This window comes from Eumetopias jubatus, unplaced genomic scaffold, assembly GCF_037043125.1.
Source record: "Eumetopias jubatus isolate StellerSeaLion01/CBP00866 unplaced genomic scaffold, mEumJub1_p1.0 scaffold_4, whole genome shotgun sequence".
In the NCBI taxonomy this organism is placed as follows: Eukaryota; Metazoa; Chordata; class Mammalia; order Carnivora; family Otariidae; genus Eumetopias; species Eumetopias jubatus.
In genome coordinates, this window is record NW_028274810.1 from 13,579,832 (window position 1) to 13,607,419 (window position 27,588).

At 44.7% G+C, this 27,588-nt stretch overlaps 2 protein-coding genes across 2 annotated transcripts; one reads left to right on the forward strand and one right to left on the reverse strand.

Moving 5' to 3' along the window:
• The first annotated feature begins 10,432 nt into the window (after positions 1–10,432).
• Positions 10,433–17,784, forward strand: LOC114208059 (pepsin B-like). The gene is made up of 9 exons (XM_028102170.2): positions 10,433–10,488; positions 11,044–11,200; positions 12,356–12,473; positions 12,973–13,091; positions 13,767–13,966; positions 15,323–15,445; positions 16,164–16,311; positions 17,187–17,285; positions 17,512–17,784. The coding sequence occupies exons 1-9, from the start codon at positions 10,433–10,435 to the stop codon at positions 17,662–17,664; spliced, it is 1,173 nt and encodes a 390-aa protein (XP_027957971.1). The 3' UTR covers positions 17,665–17,784.
• A 784-nt stretch (positions 17,785–18,568) lies between these two features.
• CIMAP3 (ciliary microtubule associated protein 3) lies at positions 18,569–27,263 on the reverse strand. Its single transcript, XM_088022331.1, has 6 exons — positions 27,245–27,263; positions 26,872–27,014; positions 26,142–26,240; positions 25,295–25,425; positions 23,528–23,645; positions 18,569–22,519 (listed from the first exon to the last, which is right to left on the reverse strand). The coding sequence occupies exons 1-6, from the start codon at positions 27,261–27,263 to the stop codon at positions 22,451–22,453; spliced, it is 579 nt and encodes a 192-aa protein (XP_087878457.1). The 3' UTR covers positions 18,569–22,450.
• Between the last annotated feature and the right edge of the window lie 325 nt (positions 27,264–27,588).

Genomic DNA, 27,588 nt, shown 5'->3' on the forward strand with positions numbered 1-27,588 from the left:
TCCCTCTGAGCAGGGAGCCCGATGTGGGACTTGATCCCAGGACCCTGGGATCATGACCTGAGCCGAAGGCAGACGCTTAACGACTGAGCCACCCAGGCGCCCATCAGCATCTGCCTTTCAAGTTCACTTTCCCCTACTGCTTTTTTTTGGAAGGAGGGAGTTTGTGTCTAGCCTGTGCCAACGTTTTCCAATGTGGATTATGTGTCTCTGCCTTGCACAACTACTCCCCTCATGGGTGGTCAGAGACAGAATCTCTTCCAGCACAGTTTCCCATTCTCCTTTTATTTCACTCCGGTGTAACATCTGCTCCCGTGAATATATCAGAACTCCTCTTGCCAAGGTCACTGGTGATGCCCATGCTGTTCACCGCAGTGGCCAAGTCTCAGTTCCAACCTTCCTTGAAAGTCAAAATTGAAATAGAAAGAGTAACAAATGTATTTAACTGTATTAAAAATACAAAAACAATATAATCACATTGAAGGAATTAGAGAAGGAAAGAACTAACCTTAGCAGCTTTGGAAAACAGAATTTTGCCTCTATATTGAAAGGCTAAAGACAAAAGGAACTATGGACAAATACGGTACTCTAGCAAATTTGCTGTTTATAGGTATATAGGTTAGCAATTCTGAGACTGCTTTATGTGTATTCCAGGATTAAACACAGAAGGAAACATACTGTGGATAAGAAGAGCCGTGTTTCTCACAGTCAGAGAAATAGTTATAGATAGGGAAAAAGGAAAGGCGAGAATGAACCCTGGGGTGTTGGATTCAGAAGTAACAGCGGGAAATCGTGGTTTTAAAAATATATATGGATTGGTTGATTTAGAAATGGATGTAGAAATATGTGTATCCATAAATATATTTCCTGCTTTCACCACTGGAAAGGGCTAGAGCAATGACACCCTAATAGACCCAGTACCTTGAAGAAAATGTCCCTGAACACCCTTTGAATAACGGAATGGAAGCCTCTGTATCTTGCTACCCTCTCCCCTCTCCTGGTAGATAATTCTGAAGAGTCCCATAAAAGGTTCCAAAACCCTGTTTCTGTGAAGTTAGGAATGTTGCCACCAGGAGGCAGCAGCATACAGGGTTACATTTTCTAGCCGACAACTAGAAGAGTGGAAGAAAAGCCATTAGAATCCCGTTCTACAGAAAATTAAATCACATGTAAATCTCTGTCATTATCATTAAAGCTGATACTTTTGTGCACATTGAGGCAGAGAGAGCGTGAACACCCCAGGCTTAGAGGAGGAGGCTGTGCTGAGATACAGGAAACATTAAATCATGCATATGAAATTGGAAACTCTTTGGGTTTGTGCATAGCTCAAAGGCTTCCAGGTACATTCATGACAAAGTTCCAGTAACTTCTCTCATGCCCACTACAACTTTACCTAGGGAATCATTCTGTACACTGGCCTCTTTCACCTTCGAAAAGGCTCCAATCTAGAAACTAGTAAAGGGTCTCTGGAAGGCATTAAGTGTGTCGTTTCCTTGATTAAAACAAATTAATGGCTCCTTACTGCTTAAGGAATAAAGTCCATGTTACTTAGCATGACATATGAGGTCCACCTCACCATCCAGTCACGCCTGTGTAAACACTTAATACTGTGCTCCAGGAGTTTGCTCCAGATGCTCCTCAGGGTGCTCCATTAGTATGAGGCTTAATAATAAATAGTTTGATGAAATAGAAGTTAAAATACTGTGGATACTGAATCCATGCTGTTTTAATATAGTTTTGTAGAATCAAGAGTATTCCTGTTTTAGCATTACAGTCCTTTCCATTGCAATGGAATCCTGGGGAGAAAATAATTTCCAGAGCCAATTGGCATGATAAAGACTGTGTAGACCCGTGCAGGTCCTTTGGATGGGTCTTGGCTTGTGAAGAGCCATGTTGAGAAGTGCTCTCGTGGCCACACTGGTCACAGTGTTTTCTGACTTCATGACACAAACTGCACTTCTGGGTGCCATTGCTCAGGCTTTGCTTCTGCCTCCAGTGGCTTTTCCCGCTTTCCTTACTTTCTCATCTACCAACCAGGAAGATGCTAACTCAAATTACCTCTTCTCTGAAGGCCTTTCCATCCCCCCAGGAGCTATCACTTCTTGCTTCTGCTTGCTTTATTAATACTGTTCTTTTTTTAAAAAGGTTTTATTTATTTGAGAGAGAGCAGAGCGAGAGAGAGAGAGAGAGAGAGAGGGAGCACACGATCCGGGGTGGGTGGGGCAGGGGGAGAGAGAGAAGCAGACTCTCTGCTGAGCAGGGCGCCTGACTCAGGGCTCAATCCCAGGACCCTGGGATCATAATCTGAGCCAAAGGCAGACACTTAACCAACTGAGCCACCCAGACGACCCAATACTGTTCTTTTTTTAAAAATTTTTTTATTGTTATGTTAATCACCATACATTACATCATTAGTTTTTGATGTAGTGTTCCATGATTCATTGTTTGTGCATAACACCCAGTGCTCCACGCTGTACGTGCCCTCTTTAATACCCATCACCAGGCTAACCCATCCCCCCAACCCCCTCCCCTCTAGAAACCTCAGTTTGTTTTTCAGAGTCCATTGTCTCTCATGGTTCGTCTCCCCCTCCGACTTACTCCCCTTCATTCTTCCCCTCCTGCTATCTTCTTCTTCTTTTTTTTTTCTTAACATATATTGCATTATTTGTTTCAGAAGTACCGATCTGTGATTCAACAGTCTTGCACAATTCACAGCGCTCACCATAGCACATACCCTCCCCAATGTCTGTCACCCAGCCACCCCATCCCTCCCACCCCCCCACCACTCCAGCAACCCTCAGTTTGTTTCCTGAGGTTAAGAATTCCTCATATCAGCGAGGTCATATGATACATGTCTTTCTCTGATTGACTTATTTCACTCAGCATAACACCCTCCAGTTCCATCCATGTCGTTGCAAATGGCAAGATCTCATTCCTTTCTATGGCTGCATAATATTCCATTGTGTATATATACCACTTCTTCTTTATGCATTCATCTGTCGATGGACATCTTGGCTCTTTCCACAGTTTGGCTATTGTGGACATTGCTGCTATAAACATTGGGGTGCACGTACCCCTTCGGATCCCTACATTTGTATCTTTGGGGTAAATACCCAGTAGTGCAATTGCTGGATCGTATGGTAGCTCTATTTTCAACTGTTTGAGGAACCTCCATACTGTTTTCCAGAGGGGTTGCACCAGCTTGCATTCCCACCAACAGTGTAGGAGGGTTCCCCTTTCTCTGCATCCCTGCCAACATCTGTCGTTTCCTGACTTGTTAATTTTAGCCATTCTGACTGGTGTGAGGTGGTATCTCATGGAGGTTTTGATTTGGATTTCCCTGATGCCGAGCGATGTTGAGCACTTTTTCATGTGTCTGTTGGCCATTTGGATGTCTTCTTTGGAAAAATGTCTGTTCATGTCTTCCGCCCATTTCTTGATTGGATTATTTGTTCTTTGGGTGTTGAGTTTGATAAGTTCTTTATAGATTTTGGATGCTAGCCCTTTATCTGATATGTCACTTGCAAATATTTTCTCCCATTCTGTTGGTTGTCTTTTGGTTTTGTGGAGTGTTTCATTTGCTGTACAAAAGCTTTTTATCTTGATGAAATCCCAATAGTTCATTTTTGCCCTGGCTTCCGTGCCTTTGGCAATGTCTCTAGGAAGAAGTTGCTGCGGCTGAGGTCGAAGAGGTTGCTACCTGTGTTCTCCTTTAGGATTTGGATGGACTCCTGTCTCACGTTTAGGTCTTTCAACCATTTGGAGTCTATTTTTGTGTGTGGTGTAAGGAAATGGTCCAGTTTCATTCTTCTGCATGTGGCTGTCTGATTTTCCAAACACCATTTGTTGAAGAGACTGTCTTTTTTTTTCCATTGGACATTCTTTCGTGCTTTGTCAAAGATAAGTTGACCATAGAGTTGAGGGTCCATTTCTGGGCTCTCGATTCTGTTCCATTGATCTATGTGTCTGTTTTTGTGCCAGTACCATACTGTCTTGATGATGACAGCTTTGTAATAGAGCTGGAAGTCCGGAATTGTGATGCCGCCAGCTTTGCTTTTCTTTCTCAACATTCCTGTGGCTATTCGGGGTCTTTTCTGGTTCCATACAACTTTTAGGATTATTTGTTCCATTTCTTTGAAAAAAGTGGATGGTATTTTGATGGGGATTGCATTGAATGTGTAGATTGCTCTAGGTAGCATGGACATCTTCACAATGTTTGTTCTTCCAATCCATGAGCATGGAACGTTTTTCCATTTCTTTGTGTCTTCTTCAATTTCTTTCCTGAGTATTTTATAGTTTTCTGAGTACAGATCCTTTGCCTCTTTGGTTAAATTTATTCCTAGGTATCTTATGGTTTTGGGTGCCATTGTAAATGGGATCGACTCCTTGATTTGTCTCTTTTCTGTCTTGTTGTTGGTGTATAGGAATGCCACTGATTTCTGTGCATTGATTTTATATCCTGCTACTTTACTGAATTCCTGTAGGAGTTCTAGCAGTTTTGGGGTGGAGTCTTTTGGGTTTTCCACATAGAGTATCATATCATCTGCAAAGAGTGAGAGTTTGACTTCCTCTTTGCCGACTTGGATGCCTTTGATTTCTTTTTGGTGTCTGATTGCTGTGGCTAGGACTTCTAATGCTGTGTTGAATAGCAGTGGTGAGAGTGGACATCCCTGCCGTGTTCCTGACCTTAGAGGAAAAGCTCTCAGCTTTTCCCCATTGAGAATGATATTCGCTGTGGGTTTTTCATAGATGGCTTTTATGATATTGAGGTATGTACCCTCTATCCCTATACTCTGAAGAGTTTTGATCAAGAAAGGATGCTGTACTTTGTCAAATGCTTTTTCTGCCTCTATTGAGAGGATCATATGACTCTTGTTCTTTCTTTTGTTAATATATTGTATCACGTTGTTTGATTTGCGGATGTTGAACCAGCCTTGCAGCCCAGGGATAAATCCCACTTGGTCGTGGTGAATAATCCTTTTAATGTACTGTTGGATCCTATTGGCTAGTATTTTGGTGAGAATTTTTGCATCCATGTTCATCAAGGATATTGGTCTGTAATTCTCCTTTTTGATGGGGTCTTTGTCTGGTTTGGGGATCAAGGTAATGCTGGCCTCATAAAATGAGTTTGGAAGTTTTCCTTCCATTTCTATTTTTTGGAACAGTTTCAGGAGAATAGGTATTAATTCTTCTTTAAATGTCTGATAGAATTCCCCTGGGAAGCCATCTGGCCCTGGGCTTTTGTTTGTTGGGAGATTTTTGATGACTACTTCAATTTCCTTAGTGGTTATAGGTCTGTTCAGGTTTTCTATTTCTTCCTGGTTCAGTTTTGGTAGTTGATACATCTCTAGGAATGCACCCATTTCTTCCAGGTTATCTAATTTGCTGGCATAGAGTTGCTCATAATACGTTCTTATAATTGTTTGTATTTCTTTGGTGTTGGTTGTGATCTCTCCTCTTTCATTCATGATTTTGTTGATTTGGGTCATTTCTCTTTTCTTTTTGATAAGTCTGGCCAGGGGTTTATCAATCTTGTTAATTCTTTCAAAGCACCAGCTCCTAGTTTCGTTGATCTGTTCTACTGTTCTTTTGGTTTCTATTTCATTGATTTCTGCTCTGATCTTTATTATTTCTCTTCTCCTGCTGGGTTTAGGCTTTATTTGCTGTTTTTTTCTAGCTCCTTTAGGTGTAGGGTTAGGTTGTGTATTTGAGACCTTTCTTGTTTCTTTTTAATTTATTTATTTATTTATTTATTTATTTGAGAGAGAGAGAATGAGAGATAGAGAGCACGAGAGGGAAGAGGGTCAGAGGGAGAAGCAGACTCCCTGCTGAGCAGGGAGCCCGATGTAGGACTCGATCCTGGGACTCCAGGACCATGACCTGAGCCGAAGGCAGTCGCTTAACCAACTGAGCCACCCAGGTGCCTGAGACCTTTCTTGTTTCTTGAGAAAGGCTTGTATTGCTATATACTTTCCTCTCAGGACGGCCTTTGCTGTATCCCAAAGGTTTTGAACAGTTGTGTTTTCATTTTCATTGGTTTCCATGAATTTTTTTAATTCTTCTTTAATTTCCTGCTTGACCCATTCATTCTTTAGTAGGATGCTCTTTAGCCTCCATGTATTTGAGTTCTTTCCGACTTTCCTCTTGTGAGTGAGTTCTAGTTTCAAAGCACTGTGGTCTGAAAATATGCAGGGAATAATCCCAATCTTTTGGTACTGGTTGGGACCTGATTTGTGACCTAGGATGTGATCAATTCTGGAGAAGGTTCCATGGGCACTAGAGAAGAATGTGTATTCCGTTGCTTTGGGATGGAATGTTCTGAATATGTCTGTGAAGTCCATTTGGTCCAGTGTTTCATTTAAAGTCTTTATTTCCTTGTTGATCTTTTGCTTAGATGATGTGTCCATTCCAGTCAGGGGGATGTTAAAGTCCCCCACTGTTATTGTATTGTTGTCAATGTGTTTCTTTGCTTTTGTTATTAATTGCCTTATAAAAGTGGCTGCTCCCATGTTAGGGGCATAGATATTTACAATTGTTAGATCTTCTTGTTGGATAGACCCTTTAAGTAAGATATAGTGTCCTTCTTCATCTCTTATTACAGTCTTTGTTTTAAAATCTAATTTGTCTGATATAAGGATTGCCACCCCAGCTTTCTTTTGGTGTCCATTAGCATGGTAAATGGTTTTCCACCCCCTCACTTTCAATGTGGGGGTGTCTTTGGGTCTAAAAGGAGTCTCTTGCAGACAGCATATCGATGGGTCTTGTTTTTTAATCCAATCTGATAGCCTGTGTCTTTTGACTGGGGCATTGAGCCCATTTACATTCAGGGTAACTATTGAAAGATAGGAATTTAGTGCCATTGTATTGCCTGTAAGTGACTGTGACTGTATATTGTCTGTGTTCCTTTCTGATCTATGCTGCTTTTAGGCTCTCTCTTTGCTTAGAGGACCCCTTTCAATATTTCTTTCAGGGCTGGTTTTGTGTTTGCAAATTCCTTTAGTTTTTGTTTGTCCTGGAAGCTTTTTACCTCTCCTTCTATTTTCAATGACAGCCTTGCTGGATATAGTATTCTTGGCTGCATATTTTTCTCGTTTAGTGCTCTAAAGATCTCATGCCAGTCCTTTCTGGCCTGCCAGGTCTCTGTGGATAGGTCTGTTGCCAATCTAATGTTTCTACCATTGTAGGTTACATATCTCTTCTCCCGAGCTGCTTTCAGGATTTTCTCTTTGTCTCTGAGACTCGTAAGTTTTACTATTGGGTGTCGGGGTGTTGACCTATTTTTATTGATTTTGAGAGCGGTTCTCTGTGCCTCCTGGATTTTGATGCCTGTTTCCTTCCCCACATTAGGGAAGTTCTCTGCTATAATTTGCTCCAATATACCTTCTGCCCCTCTCTCTCTTTCTTCTTCTTCTGGGATCCCAATCATTCTAATGTTGTTTCATCTTATCGTATCACTTATCTCTCAAACTCTGCCCTTGTGATCCTGTAGTTGTTTATCTCTCTTTTTCTCAGCCTCTTTATTTTCCATCATTTGGTCTTCTATATCGCTGATTCTCTCTTCTGCCTCATTTATCCTAGCAGTTAGTGCCCCCATTTTTGATTGCACTTTCATTAATAGCCTTTTTGATTTCGACTTGGTTAGATTTTAGTTCTTTTATTTCTCCAGGAAGGGTGTCTCTAATAATTTCCATGCTTTTTTCAAGCCCAGCTAGTATCTTTAAAGTCATGATTCTGAACTCTAGGTCCGACATCGTACTAATGTCAGTATTGAGTAGGTCCCTGGCAGACGGTACTACCTCTTGTTCTTTTTGCTGAGGTGATTTTTTTTCATCTTGTCATTTTGTCCAGAGGAGAACAGATAAATGAGAACAAAATGCTAACAGGTTAACAACGTCCCCAGCAAATATACCCTATACAAATCAGAAAAGACCTGAAACCAGGGGAAAAGAAAGGGAAAGAAAGAAAAAAGAAAGAGAAAAAAAAGAAAAAGAAAAAGATAAAAACAAACAAAACCAGAACAAAACAAAACAAAAAAAACCCAGAATATAATCAAATATGATCAGGCTAGTGCATAGATCAGTGCCACACACTAGATTTTGGGTGTATTTTGGTCTATTAGAAGAAAGTGCCTCCTACAATTTTAAAGGAAGAAAGACTTATATATGTACAAAATAAGGTTGATACAATGAAGGGATGGAAGATGAATGTAAAGATGAAACTTATAAAAGGTTTTATAAATGGAATTGATAAGAAGTTGTTTGAAAGAGGAAAGAAGAAAATTTAAAAAAAAGAAAAAAGAAAAGAAAAAAAATGGGAGACACTGTGATCAGGCAGGAGACTAGAACAAAGCCATACTCTAGTGATTTAGGGTATATTTTGATCTGTTAGAAGAAACTGTATATCAAAATTTTAAAGAGAGAACAACTTATATATATATATATATGCCAAAAATAAGGGTAACTACTATGAAGGGATAAAATATGACTCTAAAAATGAAAAAGAAAAAATGTTTTTTTAAAAAAGGGATTGATAAGATGTTGGTTGAAAAAGGGAAAAAGAAAAATTCAAAAAAACCCCACAAAAAACAGTAAAAAAATTAACTTTGAAAAACTAATGAATCATGGTAAAAAAGCCATGAATTCTATGTGCAGTATTCCCCTAGTGCTGGAGTTCTTCCGTTCTCCTTGATCGGTAAACTTGGTCTTGGCTTGCTGGCTGTTCGTGCTGATCTTCTGGGGGAGGGGCCTGTTGCCGTGGTTCCCAAATGTCTTTGCGGAGGCAGAATTGCCCCGCCCTTGTCCGTCCGGGCTAAGCAAGCTGCTCGGGTTTGCTCTCAGGAGCTTTTGTTCCCTGCAAGCCCTTGGTACAGCTTTGGAGGACCAGGGTGAAAATGGTGGCCTCCCACTCTCTGCCCGGAGGAGCTGAGAACTCGGGGCCCCGCTCCTCAGTGTGCCCCCAGACAAAAGCAGTCACTCCCGTCTCGCCGGTCTCCGGCTGCACTCCGTGCTCACCCGGCCTGTGACGGAGCGTTTTTATCTCTGGCACCCAACCCCGTGTGGAGTCTCCAAACCCAGCAGATCCCTGCGGTGCGCTCCCGCGCTGCTCCTCCCGGGGGAGGGAAGGGAGTCTCCCCAGCTCTGCTGCTTGTTGAGTCCCTGCTGGAGGCGCAGTGGCCCAACTGGGCCGCGGATCACAGTTTATGGCAACCCCGAGCTGCGAACCCGCGCCTCGGCTCCGTCTCTGCAGCTGGCTTTCCCGCTCCGATACCTGGGAGCTCTGCTGCTCTCAGGCAGCCCCGGTCTTTCTGTGACCCCAAGCGTCCTGAGACCACACTGTCCCGCGAGGGTTCCACCCCCCGCTTAGCCACGGGAGCGACGTCCCTCCGCCGAGCCGACTTCTAAAAGTTCCAATTTTGTGCTCCGCAGCTCTAGCACTTGCCAGAAGCGGCCGACGGAGGCCCCCTCCCCCGCCATCTATCCTCCCGAATATCGCCTCGATTTCACTTCTCCTCACATCCTGCCTTCCAGAAAGTGGTCGCTTCTCTGTTCAGAGTTGTTGCTACTCTCTTCTTCGATCCCCTGTTGAGTTCGTAGGTGTTCAGAATGGTTTGATCCCTCTTCAGCTGAATTCCTGAGACCAGACGAAATCCAGGTCTCCTACTCCTCCGTCATCTTGCTCCGCCCCCCCAATACTGTTCTTAATCATTCTTATTCATTCAACACACATTTGGATGCTAGAGTGATCACATCATCTCATAATTAGATTATATGTCTAGGCAGGATGCTGACTATGCATACAAGGACCATATCTGAATTTTTTTTTGTACTCCCAGAGCTTATGTGCAGAGGTAAGCACAGAATAGACATTCCATAAATGTTGGCTAATTGTGAACTAAAAAATTGAAAATAAAGATCAGAGTGTCATGAACTATGAGAATCATATCAGAAGACTATAGATGGGTCTGATGAGAGGAACAGGAAGGAAAAGGGGAAAAAGAAGTGGAGAGTCTACTGTAAATCTCCAAAAAGCACATGGACTTTGGAGCCAAAGAACAAATTGTTCCATTGTTTTGGCAGAAGTTGCCAGCACCCATTTCCCAATAGATGTGGGCACCAGGATCCTTTGTCCCCAGTGCATTTCACATTTGTTATCACATCCTAATCTTTGGATTACATCAGCAAAGCCACTAATCGCTTTTTAAATTGACTGCAGAGTGGATATTAAAGGCTATAATTCTTGCCAGGAGGAAAAACAAACAGAATCCATGGATGTATAAGGGCCCAAGTTGGTACAAGGCTAAGAAGCCCATGTGCCTATGGTGAAAAGTTCAGGGAGATCAGGGTATAAAAGAGAGACCCAATCTCGCTCTGTGTGTCCCAGCCCTTGGGTGTGCCACTGTGTCCTGGTGTGTCTGTGGGCCACTAAAATCAGCACCATGAAGATCCTGGTCTTGGTCTTGATTTGTCTACACCTCTCAGAAGGTGTGGAAAGGTATGTATGGGGATTCAGTTTCACTGTGAATTTCAGCCCTAAGGGAGCATCACAAGCTAGGGGAGAGCAAAGGCCTTCCCCTGCAGATCTTATGGAAAGGCAGGCAGATTGCGTCTTGGTACATGAACCCAAAAACCGCAGGGACCCTAGACTTGAAATGGATGATGATGATGATGATGATGATGATGATGATGATGATGATGATGTGTGTGTGTGTGTGTGTGTGTGTGTGAGTAAAGGTGGGTTGGTGTTTTGTTAGCCAAGAAGGAAGGATGTACAATATCTATAAAACTTAGAGGAGGGACTGGGAAAGAACAGGTATTTATTCTGTGGAAACAGTGTATGTAAGCAGGAAACCCCAAATATATGTTATAGTGGGTTTTCAGGCTGGAAATACTGGAGTGACTGCAGAACTTGCTACAATCCAGAAGGATTTCTTATAAGAGCCTCTTCTTGAGTAGAAGTAGGTTTAAAAACTCCAGATCAGATCATTGAAGTGATTTCTTTAATGGGGAAGGTGAAACTCACTCCTTTTGTTTGCCCTAATCTCTGCAGAATCATTCTGAAGAAAGGCAAGTCCATCCGCCAGGTAATGGAAGAGCGGGGTGTATTAGAGACATTCCTGAAGAACCACCCAAAGGTTGATCCAGCCGCCAAGTATCTTTACAATAATGATGCTGTTGCTTATGAACCTTTCACCAATTACCTGAATGTAAGTGAAGGGGAGGTGGCGTCCATAACCCTTGGCTAATAACCATTCTTGGATATTTACTTAGACCTCTCATCAGCTCTGATTTTGGACTTTTTACTAAACCTAAGTCTCACTTTCCTGTGGAAAGTCTCTGGATAAGTTATGAGTTGGTACCACTTAACACTATTGTATTCCCATTCCTTCCTTCTTCTCATTACTGGCTCATTCTCTGAAGCTCCATTTATACGGTTAAGAGATCCACAGTGACCATATTCAAGTCAATTGAGAGAGCCAAAGGCAGTCCCAGTGATGGGCTGCAGGGGAAAGAAGGAAAGCACATGCTAAGCTTCCAAGCAAAATCTCCAGTGGCTCCAGGTGCCATAGATCTCCCTGTTTGGAAACATACACTGGTACTCAGAGCAAGTATTTGAGTGTTCCTGAGGCTGCAGTGTCTCCTCAGGGCATCTCAACACACTGGTGTCCTATGGACTGTCCTTAGATGTTACATGAGTGTCAGATCTAGAAGCCACCCTAGGGATCTCCTATTTTGACTTCCACTTTCTATAGATGGTGGAAGGAGAGGCAGGTAACTGACATGACTGGTCCAAATTCACTTAGAACTTAAACTGTGGCTCAGTGAAGTTCTCTTCTTGCTTTCCATGCTACTTCTCATTACTAAACTAAGTTTCACCTTCCTGTGGATTTCCTGGCACCTTAGCTACTGTGTGACCAGAGGGAGGGGAATGGTGGGGAAATATCTAACACTGGAAGAAAAAGAAGGATGTGTGTGTGTGTGTGTGTGTGTGTGTGTGTGTGTGTGTGTGTGTGATGTGGAGAGGGGTTTGGGCACTGGGAATGGAGAAAAAGTGATTGCTTTTCCAAGTTTGCATGTTCTGGCATATAAGGTAAATCCATGGTGTTATCACCTGATACAGAGTAGAAAATGCTTTGGAAGAAGAGACTGGCTTGCCAGACCAGTTCTCACCTAGTCAAAGTCTTTCAATTAGGGACAAAAATGGGAAATATTGAGGGGATCTGGCTCTAGATGTGAAGGAGAACTTCTGGAAAGAGAAGAATATACTTTGTCCAAAATGTGGTTTCTAGTGAGTCAACATCTTCCCCATCCTTAGGACAAGGCTTGGCTACTTCATGAGAGTGACAAACTTTTCTTTGCAGTCCTACTACTTTGGAGAGATCAGCATTGGGACACCGCCACAAAATTTCCTGGTCCTCTTTGACACAGGCTCCTCCAACCTGTGGGTGCCCTCCACCTACTGCCAGAGCCAGGCCTGCTGTGAGTATACCACCGTCATTACCCACCCATGGATAGGAGCAGAGGGCAGGGCAGAGTCAGGATTGAGCACAATTTCAGCATCCAAGTCCAGAGTTCTTGGTGCAGACCCATGATCTCATCCTCCTTAAATTCAGACCATCTGGAAATCTTGCCCTTGGTCTACATTTCACAAGTGCTACAGTTCTGGAGAGAGACAGCAGAAATAGACCAAGGCTTCCATTCTTTTCTACATTGTTCCCTTTCCTCAGCTTTCTCCTGTGGGCCCCAATTCCTGTCACTTTGAGTTGAGCCATCCCTCAGGAAATGGAAGGAAGGGGCAACATCTGTTTCCCAAAGGGACAGACTTTTCTGGGGCTACAGATTGTCTTCAGCACAAAGGATCTGAGGCTGAGGCCCAATCCCAGGCTCGGTCTGACGGTCTCAGGCCATCAAGGATAACTGTCCTCCAAGTTTTTGGGAAAATGTGTTGACATTAACTTTCCATTCTATCCTTGCACAGCCAGTCACAACAGGTTCAACCCCAGCAGTTCCTCTACCTACAGAAACAATGGGCAAACCTATACACTGTATTATGGAAGTGGCAGCCTGACTGTGCTCCTGGGATATGACACTGTTAATGTAAGTGCTGTTCTCATCCTTCTGTGGGTCTGCTCTTTAGCTCCCCTTTTTTAGAGGCTAAAGCTGTCAAGAGACCCATGATTACTAGGTAGGCACGAACGCCCAGAAGCTGATGGTTGGAAAAGATACCAAAGGCCATCTAATTAAACCTTTCTCCCAAGACAGGACTTGGTCCCACAGCAGTCCTGACTGCAGGGAGCTCTTTACATTGTGCCTCTCTGTGACTTTGCTCCCTGGTACTGACCTCTGCGGCCACATGGAGCACATCTGCTTCCTCCTGCACATGACTTTACGCTAGGTATTTGAAGATCTTCCTTTCACTATTTTCTTTCCTTTTACATCAATCACCCACAGTTCCTATGTTATTTGTGCACATGGATTTTTCAATATAAAGCCAGCCACTGTCCTTTCACTGTCCATGGAAGTGGAAACTCTTAACTCCAGAACACAACAGCCTCTGCTTCCCCAACACCCACACTCTTCTTTCCAAGACATACATGGTTGGATGATGCTGTTGTCTCTTCATCTTCCATATCCCACCCATGATTGAGCTAAGCATGAAAGAAGCCAACTTCCTCTCCCCAAAAAAGGGTCTAGATTCCATTCCCTGGGCACCTAAGTCTGGGAAGGCTTTATCCACCTGAACTATTGATCTTTTTTCCCTGCTTGTCCCAGGTTCAGAACATCGTCATCAATAACCAGCTATTTGGTCTGAGTGAGATTGAGCCCAGCAATCCCTTCTATTATGCAAACTTTGATGGTATTCTGGGAATGGCCTACCCCAACCTGGCAGTGGGGAATGCCCAAACAGTCATGCAGAGCATGGTGCAGCAAGGCCAGCTCACCCAGCCCATCTTCAGTTTCTACTTCTCTCGGTGAGCACCCTTGCCCTGGGTAGGTCTCAGCAAATGAGGCTGTGGGAGCTTTCAGCAAGTCAACATCAGACAAGGCCAAGTTTTTAACATATCTTGACACAATGAGTATAACCGGCTATGTGCATTTCATGCATTTCTGAAAATTCGTAATTACATTTTTGTAGGAATTTTATTTTAATGTAGTAGAGGAGTTTTTTTTTTAAGATTTTATTTATTTATTTGAGAGAGAGGGTATGAGCAGGGAGGAGGGGCAGAGGGAGAGGGAGAAACAGACTCCCCACTGAGCAGGGAAGCCCGATGTGGGGCTGGATCCCAGAACCCTGGGATCATGACTTGAGCCAAAGATAGACACCCCACCCACTGAGCCACCCAGGAGCCCCTGCACTAGAAGAATTTTTAATTTAGGCCAAAGCCATAAGATGACTCTTTCCTTAAAAATGAACTATAGTCCCTCAAGATTTAGTCAGTAAATGTGGACATTGTTGTATTAGATTTGCATAGCTGTAGGGCTTTAGAACAAGCCACATGATTACTTACTAATATAGTAAAATCAGATTTATAATAAAGAGAATTATAAATGATATTTGTAATAACATATTTGGCCCTACAAAGAGTTCTTATAGTTATTACTTCACATGACATCTCAAAAATCTTGCCATTGGCCCCATTTTTCCACTGAGGCAATGCAGGCTCAGACAGGTGGTCAATATTGAGCAAGGTCTGATAAGTGTGAAGCCACGACTCAAACACAAATATTTTGGTCACAAATCCAGTACTTTTCTTACTCTACTGGCTTTGAGCTTTCATGGCAAACTTTACTTACAGATTCTTTTTCCTAATCACATGATCCTCAGGGAACCTGAGGCCAAATATCTTTCTTCAGTGACTGGCAGGCCCAGAGTAGGGAACAGAGGAGGCCTGAATCCCCTTAACACTGTCTAGTTACCAACTTGAACATGACAGGAGCATCCCCTTCACTGCACACAGGAAATCTCTCTCTGTCAGGCCCCAATTCCAGACACTCTCTGAGGTGTTTCTTCTTGTTCTCACTTTGTCCCCAGAAGGGTTTCCCTGGGATGCTTTGTTTTGTTTTCAGGGGCCTGGTTTCCAATTCCATCTCCTCTTTTATGGGCATAGTTTATATTTCCAGTTCTCTGATACTCTGGGTGTTCCTCTGAGGAGGCTCCTCTCCCTTGTGCCTTGAGCCTGGTGGAGTCTGAAGAGCAGGTCAGCGGACAAGACCCCTCGTCCTGTGGTTCCTCTGTGTCTGAAAGAGAGAGGGATGGTGAGAGGGGAGGAAGGAGCTGCCTGATATGTGTATTGTGGGAACTCATGCTCTTCTCCTTTTCTCCGTAGCCAACCAACCTATAAGTATGGTGGGGAGCTCATCTTGGGAGGTGTGGACTCCCAATTTTATTCTGGTGAGATCGTCTGGACTCCTGTCACCCGGGAAATGTACTGGCAGATTGCCATCGATGAGTAAGTACAGGGGAAAGTTCCTATGGATTATGGACACCCCTAGGATGTTCCTCCAGTGTGACAATATTTCCTGTTCTTGCATTGGCATAAACTTCTGAAAGAATCAGCAAACCCTCAGGCTGATTGTTCTGGAGCTCAGTAGACATCTAGCATTTAGGCATCTAGCGCTTGCCTAAACTTTTTGACTTGGTCACTGAAACTTGTCATGTCAGCAGGTTGGTCATTCCTAGGCTTCTGTGAATCCATGTCTTTGTTCCTGGGAGCTTCATTATCCCAAGTAGCACAGCCCTTACCAAGTCCTTCATCAGTAAAAGTAACAGCTATCATTGATGTTTTTGATGTGCCAGATACTGTGCTAAATATTTTATATATATTTTTTGCATGTACATTCCACTACAACACTATGAGGTGGTCAGTAGTATATTTCACTGTGTAGATAAAGGAATCAAGGCTCAGAGGTTCAGTAACTTATCCAAAGTCACACATTTCACAAATTTCAAAATTTGAGCCCAAGCATATCTGTTCCCAGAGCTTAGGACCATGAATCGGTTACTTCTACACTCCAAGCCTTCAGGAAATCTCCCATCACCACCAATTAAAGATATACTTCTTTGGCCTTTGCTCAAGACCATACAACAGCTGGGCACTACCTCTCAGTGGACATGGCACATGTTTGTGGCAGAGGCACCTGATTCTCTTCCACTGCTCTTTCCCTCAGGTTTCTCATCGGTACCCAGGCCACTGGCTTGTGCTTCCAAGGCTGCCAGGCCGTTGTGGATACAGGGACCTATGTGCTAGCTGTTCCCCAGCAGTTCATGAGCTCCTTCCTGCAGGCAACCAGAGCCCAGGAGGCTCAGAATGGTGATGTGAGTAACCAGAAGCCAAGGGTTTCTCTGTACATGCACATAGTCTCAGCACAGGAGGAAGGGTTGGGGGGCGGGGGGAACCTGAGCTCCTGGAAGATCAGATCAGGTTAGGGACACAGCATGGCCTTTCAGGCAAGGAGGCATAAGAGGAGGGAATAACACCAACTCCAACTGTGAGTATGGGCTGAATGATTGTCAGGAGTGGTGGCTGTTCCATTGCAGCCCCTTGGAACACATCTCACCTTGGTGTGGCACTGTCATTTGACTCTATGAACAGAGCCAGGCATATTGCATTTCTCCATTCCACTTGGGTTTCTTTCTTCCCTAGGAATACTCCTTTGGCTTTTACTCTGAGCAGCCTCCTGTGCCCACCCCTGTTCCCCTATACTTGCTTCTGCAGTTTGCTCCTCCTGCATGCAAGAGTCTAGTTTAGTCAGACTAAATCTTGGTCCCTCAGGGTGTGTGTGTGTGTGGGTGTGTGTGTGTGTGTGTGTGTGTGTGTGTGTGTTTGTGATGAGTACGTGGGTAGGTACACACTTATGTGAGAACATGCTTCACACAGGATGTGCCCATGCTTCTTCTCTGTAAGTGGTACTTTCTGGCAGTAGAAATTCGTGTTCTGGAATGAGCCTAACTCCTTGTGGCCATAACAACACAATCAAAATCTCAGAGCTGAGATGTGTCCAGGGAGGCCCAGGAAAGCAAAAGCATCTGGTCGGTGTTGTACTTGGGAATCAGCCTTTGCCTTCCATGCTCTCAACCAACCTCTGCTGGAAGGTCAGGAAGAGAGTCTCACAGGGAATGGGGGACTTGGGCCCTTTGTCTGGGCCCCCAGTCCCCTGGCACTCTACAGCTCTGCTTCTCTTCTGTCTCAGTATGTGGTCAACTGCAGCTCCCTACAGAGCATGCCCACCATTACCTTCGTCATCAGCGGGACCCAATTACCTCTGCCTCCCTCTGCCTATGTCTTCAACGTACGTATGCACTCCAGGCTCCAGGGAAATGGGATTGGATGGGCACAAACAGCTGTTGTGTGTCCCAGCTCACATCTGAGCACCTATGGGGAGTCACTAGTGGCAGGGCTGAGGGTGAACAAGAAGCCAGAGACCCCAGAGGTGTCAAGGAACATAGGGTGGGAAGTTCCTGTAGGGAAAGGCGTCTCCATGCACCTGGTTATATCCTGATGTTCTTTGTCTGCAGAATAATGGCTACTGCACGCTTGGGATTGAGGCCACTTACCTGCCCTCCCCCACTGGGCAGCCCCTGTGGATTCTGGGAGATGTTTTCCTCAAGGAATATTACACTGTCTACGACATTGGGAACAACAGGATGGGTTTTGCTGTTTCTAACTAGACTAGCAAGAGGCAGCTGTCTCCACCCTCCCAGCAGAACTCTGGGATTGCCCTACTGTTTCTCTGGGCTGACAGCAGCATTTTAGACTAGTCTGATCCCTCTGTGCACTAGAATCTTACTTCCTGCAACTAATAAATCAAGAATCTCCAAACGTCCTTGCTGTTCCTTCTAAATGTCTTCTTTGTGTTTTGCTTGTAGTAGTTTATTCTAGATTGAAAGTCAGCAACAGGGGCGCCTGGGTGGCTCAGTTCGTTGAGCGACTGCCTTCGGCTCGGGTCATGATCCTGGAGTCCCGGGATCGAGTCCCGCATCGGGCTCCCTGCTCAGCAGGGAGTCTGCTTCTCCCTCTGACCCTCATGATCTATCTCATTCTCTCTCTCAAATAAATAAATGAAATCTTAAAAAAAAAAAAGTTAGCAACAGTTCTTTGGGGGAATCTGTGAATTGCCCAATGGGCGAGAACACAGAGCAGAGGTCTCGGAGTGAGGACCCGCACATAGATTTTAAGGACACAGTAGTACCTACATAAAGTACTCTGGTGGAGGTGACCAGCCCTCCCAGCACTCTCCCTTCCAACACATTCTTCTCTCCATTCTTGAATGTTAGAGAAGAAAAAGGAACCTTGGAGAACATTTCAAACTGGTGCTCTGAGGCCAACTCAGATTACAAAATGGTGTTTCTTCTTGAAGAAAGCAGCACAGTTTTAATGAAATTTTTCTGGTATTTTCACAGACCCCTTTCTTCCCTACTCACTATGGGTGCTCTCAGGCTGCTCACATATGTCCTTTGCCTGCCTGGGCCTGAAAGCTTTTGAGTTTAGAACCCCAATCTCATTTTACAGTGGAAGAAAGTGGGGTGTGGACAGGTAATCATACAGTTAGTGTTAAAATCAGATCCAGATCAATTGTGTTAAATATTTTTATTGTGTTGCTATATGATAAAGTCTGCTATGTGCAAGCCACAGAGGCATGCGATTACAAATGAGACATGGCATTGACTCACTAGCAATTTTCTATCAAGTACAGTGTATTGCTCTTGAGCATGTTTCCTGTCTGAAATAAGCCCAGTAGCTGAACTTGCATTCCACAGTAGGTTATGAACAATCATCTGCAGTGGGTTCTTCTAAGGCAGTAATTTTGCCTTTAGGGAGGTCAAAACTGGTATTGCTCTGGGACCCAAAGTTCTTTCAAGAAATGTAATTAGAAGGATTTACCTGGAAAGAAAGATGCAAAGAATTCTCAATCTAGATGTTTGTGGGTGGTAGTGGTAGATGGAGGTGTACATTTTTCTACATCATTGCATCATTCCCCTTCACCAACACACAATGGAGTTGATCTTATGGAATTGGCTAATGTCTGCACTCTGACAATTCCTTTTTCTTTCTGTTGTGTTTCTCTTATGGGAGATATAGCCTTCGTTTGTCAAAGGGAAGGAAGCTCAGCTCAGCCCCAATTCACCTGCATCCTCATCCCTGCCCCATCAGCCACTGTTTCTGCCTCAGTATCACCTCTATTCATGGCCTCAACTATATAGAGCAAAGATCTTGAGATGGAGATATAATCGCTACAAAGTTCTCAGCACTGAAATACAACAAATCCAAGTTATCATGAGTATCCTGAAATTCATCAGCAGGGACAAACCGCAGACACTGGAACAACATATGGTATTGGTAAAGCCAGAGCTAGCAATTCTGTCTGCTCCTGGATTCTAGAAAATAGCACCCAACAGAAGCTGTCCACAGTTTATGGTCTGTTCCACCTTGTCTATCATGGTAGGACAGGGACAAGATTTATTAATATGGGAGTGTTCCCTACCTTCCAATATGCCACTCTGTCCCCACCACACTAATAAAGATCTTGTCTGTCTGATTCTTGTATGTTATGTGACAGAGACTGAAGGACTGGGACAGAAAAAGAGAGAGAGATGAAGAGAGGAAGAGAGATGCTAGTGGGTCAAAAAAGGTGAAAGGAACGAGGAGTAAATGAGATTTTTAAAAAGCTGGAAGGTAACAGGGAAGAGAGAAGGGATAGAAACTCTGGATGGGAGAGGTGAAAATAAAGCTTTGGAATTTGAAGTTTCTTGGGGGGGATGTTCCACAGCAACATAGGATTGATGAAGGGGAACATGGGATGAAGATTTTGAGAAATGTTGCTTATGCTTACAAATTAGAGACTTTTTAATGTTCTGTAAGTGATACAAAAATTGGAATTCCTCTTTAATTGTTTTTAGCTGCTGTAATGCATTTTTTTAAATGTGAATTCACGCAGAAAGTGGCCACATGGACCCCAGTCCATATTTGGGTTATACTTGTAAAACACATTCTAGAGTTTTCTTTCCATTTACTGCTTATGCCATCACCACTGATGGAATATCATTAATTTATTCCTAAGGTATTTATTGAAATCTCTTTGTGTAAGTAAAATCTTCCCTGATCCCTGACATCTTCCTGCGTGTCCTCCGCCTACCCCCCCCATGAGAGGTTATTACTCCTCCTTCCCTCCCCCCATAGCACTTTGTACCTCTGACAGTTCACTACACATTGCACTGTATTGTACCCATTGCACGTCTGCCTCCACAACTCGATTATGATCAAGAGAAAAGAGACCGTTCATTTTTCTCTTTCGGTCCCCAGATCTGACACGTCTTGTGATAACAAGTGCTTAGCAGTGCCTGCTATACAACCACATTCATGATAATACAAGTGACATAAAGACTGTTACAGCGAATGGTGCCTGGGGGTGGCAGGAAAGAGGAAGTATCACAAAGGAAACCATGTTAGATTTCGCCTTCAAGTATGTGTAGGAACTCACTGGGTAGAGAGAGTTAGAAAGGGATCTCATGCAGAAACTGGCATAAGGACAGCACAGAGGCAGGAGAGAGCTTGTGTAATTGTAGAGCATCAGGAAATCCCGACTGGCTGGACACAAGGTACTGGAGAGGATAGTAGGAAACGAGGCAGCCAAGGTGGGTTACGGTCAGAGGGGCAGGGCCTTGCTAAATGTCTGGACTTGATTCTCCTGTCAAACGGACCCATGTAGGTTTCAGTGGAGGAGAGACCTATGATCAGATATTTGAGGAAGAGGGCTCTGCTGGCAGGGCTCCTCTGCTGTTCCCTAGTCCTCACCTGGGGTCCCCCAGGGTCTAGCTTCCATAAAGACTCAACTTCAGATAGAGGCATATCCTTTGTTCCTGGTAGAGTTTCTGCTCTAGGACTCTGGCCATTTTCCTAGGCTCACCATCATGGCCGGAAGAGCTAACTAGAAATGGAAGACCCCTTTGTATCTGACACCTAAATCCAGAATTTAGAGCCAACCAATAGTAGTGAGCTCTTGGCTTCCCCCTTTCTTAGTTCCACTTTGACCCAGCTCTTACTGTGCAAATGTCACCAGAAATCTCAAAATCTCCTCTTTGCGCCATCATGGTAGAGGTTTTGATTAAGGCCTGCTTCCATGTGCCATTCACCATCAAAGACATGTGCAGAAGAATATTACCTTGTTGAGAAGATTTGATGTGTAATGAGTTCTCTGCACTTGGCTACAGCAGGTAGAGGCTCTGCCAGGAAAATAGTCTGGGCGGTTGGTGGGAGGTGGGGCTCAGGAATGGACAAATGTAGACCCAGAAGCAGGCTTTAGGCTGGATTTCTGGTACTCTGCCTTCCGCAGCTGTTCCACTTTCACAGAGATAATGAGGCCCTTCTAGGCTCAGACCTTACGTAGAGAGCCCAGAGCCCCAGGCCTTTGTGCTGGACTGCAGCTGAGATGGGGTGGTGCTGCTTTGAGCTGGTAAGTCACACAGACCCCAGACCTTTTGTCTCTCCAGCAAGGAGCAGGGAGCAGGGATCCAGCCCCCAGCTTCAACTGGCCAAGGCTCAGGTTAGATTTTTCCATGCCATTTCTCTCTTGTCCTGTTATATACTTCCACCAGGCCTCTGCTTTTTCAGGCTGCTGTGCTCTCTGCCTCTTTTCACATGCTCAGATACCAGAATGTAAAAGTGAGTTTCTCTGTGGGTTGCTAGAAGGTGCTAGAAAGTACAGCATGTCTAAGGCCTAGAGGGTGTGTTCCAGGAAGTCAGGTATTCCGGGTACGTCTACAGCAGGGCACTGCTTCTGTAGCTTCCAGACCAGGAGATGAGGTTATTTTGATTCCTGCGATATTCCCAGTCCTTGCCACTCTTCCTGACACATGGTAGGAACTCAATTAATGTGATGACCTACAAATGGCATGGATGAAGGAATGGGAAGTGGGGAATTTCTGATCCAGTGAGTTCAATACCAGTCTGGGAAAAGGACAAATTCCTGACCTGCCCATTGCATGTCAGAAACTCAGAAATCTGGAAGAGTTTCTAAAATATAAATGTTTTACTCTGCCTGTAAGTACCCTCCGTGTGTAGCAAGCCCATGAATAAGCCCAAGGTAGTCATCCAATCCTTGATATGGAGAGGCCAGCAGCCCCCTTTCCAGGGCTAGTGGTAGAATACATAAAACTGGAACCTGGGAATTAGAGCATGAGGACAGAGACCCATGACTATTTCAGTAAAATGGAGCCACCCCCTTGAACACTGGGCAGGAACCCAGGCCCATCTATGCATGTATATGACAAACCAGCACATGGACACAGAAGAGTCTGATGTAGCCTTTCTGTTCTCACACAGTAGTGATGAGCCCCTTCCCTCCCTGGGCCCCATGCTGGCAGACAAGAGAGCAGGGCAGTGCTGGGGGGAAGAGCAGCTCTGTCCTCAGTCCTGGATCTATGGTCAGGAGGAGCACGTGAAGGTGGTCACAGCTCCTCAATTGTAAAACAGGCTTAGGTAGGCCACACGGTTCCGGTGCTTTCTGAAGTCCTTGTCGGTGGACAACTGCAACGAAGGAATGTTGTCTAGGTCAATATTCTAATGAGAACCCTCCGCCTCCTGTCCTTCTGGCTGTGCAAAATAGAAGTGCGCATCACTGCTGTTGTGGCCCAGCTGTAGCCCACCCCATATGAGCCTCGTCTTAGGATTCTGTCAACGTACAGCTAGTCTCTGTCATGCTGCTGTGCTGTCATGCTAGGGCTTGGTAAATCTCCAAGTATAACTGGTAAACTTCTCAACAACAAAGATTATGTGTTTGATACCTGTTACTCATAGGTCTAGCATGATGATGTTGCTACGTTAGGCATTTAACAAATAGCTGTGGAATTAATCCAAGGTTCCTCTTAAAAAACAGCACCTCTGGAATTATGATAGCTCACATGGGTGGAGCATTTATTATGTTATATGTACTACGTCAAATGCTTTTCTATATTTGCTTGATCTTTAAAACCTTATCAGCTTGATTCTATTATTATTCCATTTTAAAGAAATGAAAACTGAGGCTTGGAAAAATTGCCGGAGATCACACAGCCAGCAATATGGGAGCTAGCATTTGAACCCAGGCAGTCTGTCCCCTGAATCCATTTTCTTACCAGAATGCTCTACAGCGCCCTGATGACCTAATACTCTAGTGGTGTATGGAAAGAGTACGGGCTTAGGAGTCACAAGATCTAGATTCAAGTTGTCAACTTGCACAAGTCTCTTAATCCCTTAGAGCCTGATTTTCCTCCTCTATCACCGAGGTATAATTGTCCTGTTCCTGCACCAGAAGATTATTTGAGGATTAAGTAAGACAATGTGACTTTTGTCAGTCATACCCACCTTTAAAAATCTAACAAAACGGTGCAACTCTCCAAAAAGATTCTCATATGCATGTCTGCACAAAACTGCACATGCATATGCTGTCAGGGGAACAAGGACTTCCCGAAGCTCATTCAGACACTCCTGGATAAGAACCCTTGGTACATATGAAAGTACAAGAGAGAGGGCTCTACACAAGTCCAGGCTTTTTACCTCAGCTTTTAGGGTTCTTTTCTGTAGACATGGAATCTGAGCCCAGTCTGGAGATCCAAATTTCATTGGCCAGGTGATTTTGGGGGGTGGCTTCACCTGCGGGTTGTATGTGCCAGGGCTAGAAATAAAAATACAAAGCATCACGTGTAATGACTTAGGGACCATATAGGAACTCCGTCAGTACCACAGCTATCCCTGAACTCGGCCTAATTCCTTGAGAAAAAGTAACAGCCCATTTAACTTTTTCATGTGGGGCAAGTGTGGGGTTCCCTTGCCTGTTAATGTATTTCTGATAAGCTGTGAGTGTTAAAGATATATAGTCTTGGGGCGCCTGGGTGGCTCAGTGAGTTAAGCATCTGCCTTCGGCTCAGGTCATGGTCCTGGGGTCCTGGGACTGAGCTCCACGTTGGGCTCCCTGCTCAGCGGGGAGCCTGCTTCTCCTTCTCCCTCTGCCACTCCCCCTGCTTGTGCTCTTTCTCTCTCTCTCTCAAATAAATAAAATCTTTAAAAAAAAAGAGAGAGAGATCTAGTCTTGACATCCCAGTTAGGATTAAAATGAACTCTAGTTTGAAAAATATTTCTGCAACCCAGTATCCTTGGCTGAGAGACCAAAAGATCCCAGGAGTGGTGGGTGAGAAAAGAGCCTACCGTAGTCATGAATAAGTACTGCCTGTGATCGGAAACTGGGGGTAAAAGTGTAATGATAATTCAATCAGCAATCTCAGGACAGGGAGGCAGAACCAGTTAAAGTTTGATTGATGTGGCATTATAATTGCCTTTGTTCATAACACTTGGTCTTTTGTGTAGACTCTTTGCTGTTGTGTTGGAAACAGTATTTAGAATGGACCAAAGGTCAACACTTCCACTTCCTTAATGCAACCTTGAGAAAGTTACACTCACTCACTGATCCGTGGATTTCTCATGAGCAAAACAAAGACCTTGACCCTTTGCCCCGCGGTTCCACACTTGCTGAATGGCTTCCTGAAGCACGTGGTCTACAAGGGCCATGCGCTCAGCCCCAGCACTCCTGCTCTGTTTTCAGTTCCTCTTTGCTCTCCACACTCTAGCCACACCAGCCTCCTCCTTATTCCTCCCACCAGTCCCTCCCCAGCTTACAGCTTTTGCACTTGCAGCTCCTCCTGCCTGGGAAGCCCTAGCCCAGATCTTCACAGGGCTGGCTCAGTCTTGTCATTCAGACTTCAGGTCAAGTGTCGTTGCCCCTAAAGACATTCCTGGACATCCTTGCCAAAGTAGCGCCATCCATCCATCACCACCACCCTGTTCACTGTCTTCACAGCACATCACTGGGTCACCACACCGCCTGGTGTGCCTGTGGCAAACCTAGCTCATGGCTACGGTCTTGCCTTAATTAGTAAGCTCACTCTCAGAAGTGTCACTGTCTGACTGCTAAATTATATGGTAACCGTCCTTATTACCATTGATTTTTTTTTTTTTTTGAGTGTATTTGCTTCTCATCTGTCCGGATTTGAGAGTGTAAGTTCCAAGGAATGAGGAACCTTGTGTGAGGGGCTTAATGCAAAATCTCTGGACCCCTTGGAAGTGCCTGGCATATTTATAGCTATTGATTGAGTGAAACACTATGATTTAGAACTCTATAATGCCAGATATCTGGAAGGTCAGAGGTTGGCTCTTTAAAGATGGGTGGGTGGTTTCTTATTCAGCTGGCATGGTTTGGATGGAACCCCTCCTTTATACATCCTTTCCTATTGCTGTTTGATGAAATGCTCCAGGAGAGAGGAGACATACCCAGGATAATAACTGCCCTTTGAGTATGTCCTAAATCGAGGCAACAAGGCATTAAATGGAGCAAAATTTTGTTTGTGTATTTGCTCCTGAGGATTTGCAGCCTGGTACATGCCGGGGTAAAGCATCATGTCCTGTTTGTCAGAAAAAGATAAACATGTTAGAGGGTGATATATATACATATAAAGCCTCTAATTAAAGAAAACAAACTCATCCTCTTCTTGTATCAGCTATAGTTTCACCACCCCAGCTATAGATATAAGGCTACAGGAGGCAGAAATCCAATATAAGTGTGGGGTTCAGCTATCTAAAGACTCATAAGCTGGGGCTGTAGAAAGAGATCTGCAGGAGTTAAACGACCAAGGTGACTTGTTGCACCTGCTGCCCCCACCATCCCACTCAGAGATTTTTTAGAGCCAGTACCCCCTCTCTTTGAGCTCCACTGTCAGAAAAATATCCAACAACAGAGTAGGATCTATACTGAAGACTTTTAGACTTGAAATCCAATCACACAAAAGGGTTTAAAAGTAGCAATTTGTTTTTTAAGTGGCAAGATAATAGAAACAAAGCTTTGGTACTTAATGTCAGCTGTGTCAGCCCTGAAGCCCGGTCTTGATACCATTTCTTTGAAGAATTGTTTTCACGCTCCCGGGGCTCTCACACACATTTGAGATGCTAACAACCAAGCTTTTCAGATAGACTTCTTCATAGCGTTTGTCTAAATATTTTTCTTAAATTTCAGGACACAATTTTTGGTAACTTTCCGCTCTCCCCACTTTGCTTCCCGAGGCAAATACATGCAGCAACGTGGATCACACTAAAATCAAAGCACATTCAAGCCATTTCTAACCTTGTTGATTTCCTTAAACCTCTCAGCTGTTCTGGCACCAAAAGTATATCCTTTTCTACTGGTCGGGATCTTAGAGAGGTTGTATGCCAATCCATATACCTTCAGGTAGTATATTTAAAAAAAAAAGAAAGAAAAAAAATACACAGAGAATATTATAGTCATCAAAACAGAGTGAACTCAAAATGTTGGTATCTGAATCTTCCGCAGAAGTTGCTTTCTTTTTTGACCCCTCTGAGTGAAGACCATAGAAACAATTATATAAGCAAGGCAGGTATACCAGTCTGCAAAGAAATGTGGCTGGCTAGGTAGAGTAAATGACATTCTGGTGCATTCCAGTGAATCCAGTCCCGTAAGCTCCACAGAGCTGAATTTGCCGTAATCCCACCCTCAGTCTGATGACATTTCATAAACTGATCTAGCAGCACAGCAACATTCCCAGTTTGGACTAATGGGAGGCATTGGTTTGGAGCTTTTGAAGGTGGGAATGGAGTGGGGACGATATAGAGGACTATATGAAGAAAGGCTTGCGTTTGGTGGGTGGTGGAAGTGGGGAGCAAGGGTCCTTTAATTTCCTACATTGGATCTGACAGCTGGCTGCAGAGGACCAGGGCACCTTCTCATGTTGCCACCCCAAAGATCACAAATTCCATCGAATTTTTCTTCCATGGAACCTGGGTATTTGCAGATAGTCAGGGAACTGGGACCCACCCAAGGGAAGGTGTATACTCACATCTTCTGCAATGTAACATCCTGGCCCTCTGTGGGGCGCTCCTCGAAGAGGAAGAAACTTGTTCCCCAACAAGTTTGGGGGGTGGTGGTGAGGAAAGAGCTTCCTCTGTTGACGTGTACCAAAGGGGTAGTTAACCAGCAACTCTGAAGATCAAGAAAGAGCAGAAACTCCACATGAGGAAGGCCCCTGGATCCAAGTGAGCGCTCTGGGGGCGCGCGGGCTGTAGGTAGGCCGAGACGGGACTGGGGCCCAATCGAGAACAAAAACTAGGCCGAACCCCGTGGAGGGGACGGACTGAATCCCCCCGCCCGCCAGCCTCCCCACTCTTCCTCCTGCCCTCTACCCTTGATTCCTCTATCCCAGCCCAGCGAACCCGCTTTGCCTAAACACATCGCGCCGGTGGCCCGGGCAAGCATTTGTGTACCGCGTTGCTAAGGGAACGCAGGGGGACGCAAGGGGTGTGGCTCCGCGCGCGCCTGCGCAGTGGGGCGGGACTCCCGCACCCCTTGGTCCCGGGCGGAGAGCACGGTGAACTCTGTGGCTGGGTGCTGGTGGGGGTTTGCTGGACTCGCGGCTACAGCAGCTGCGCGGGTGAGGGGTTAAGCAGAAGGGCTTTGGAAGTTGGGCCACCGGGAATGCGCTGCTGAAGAGGGAGGGACGCAGGGTTCAGAATGCCCCGAAATCTGGACTGCCAGGATCAGGGACCTAGGAAAACGC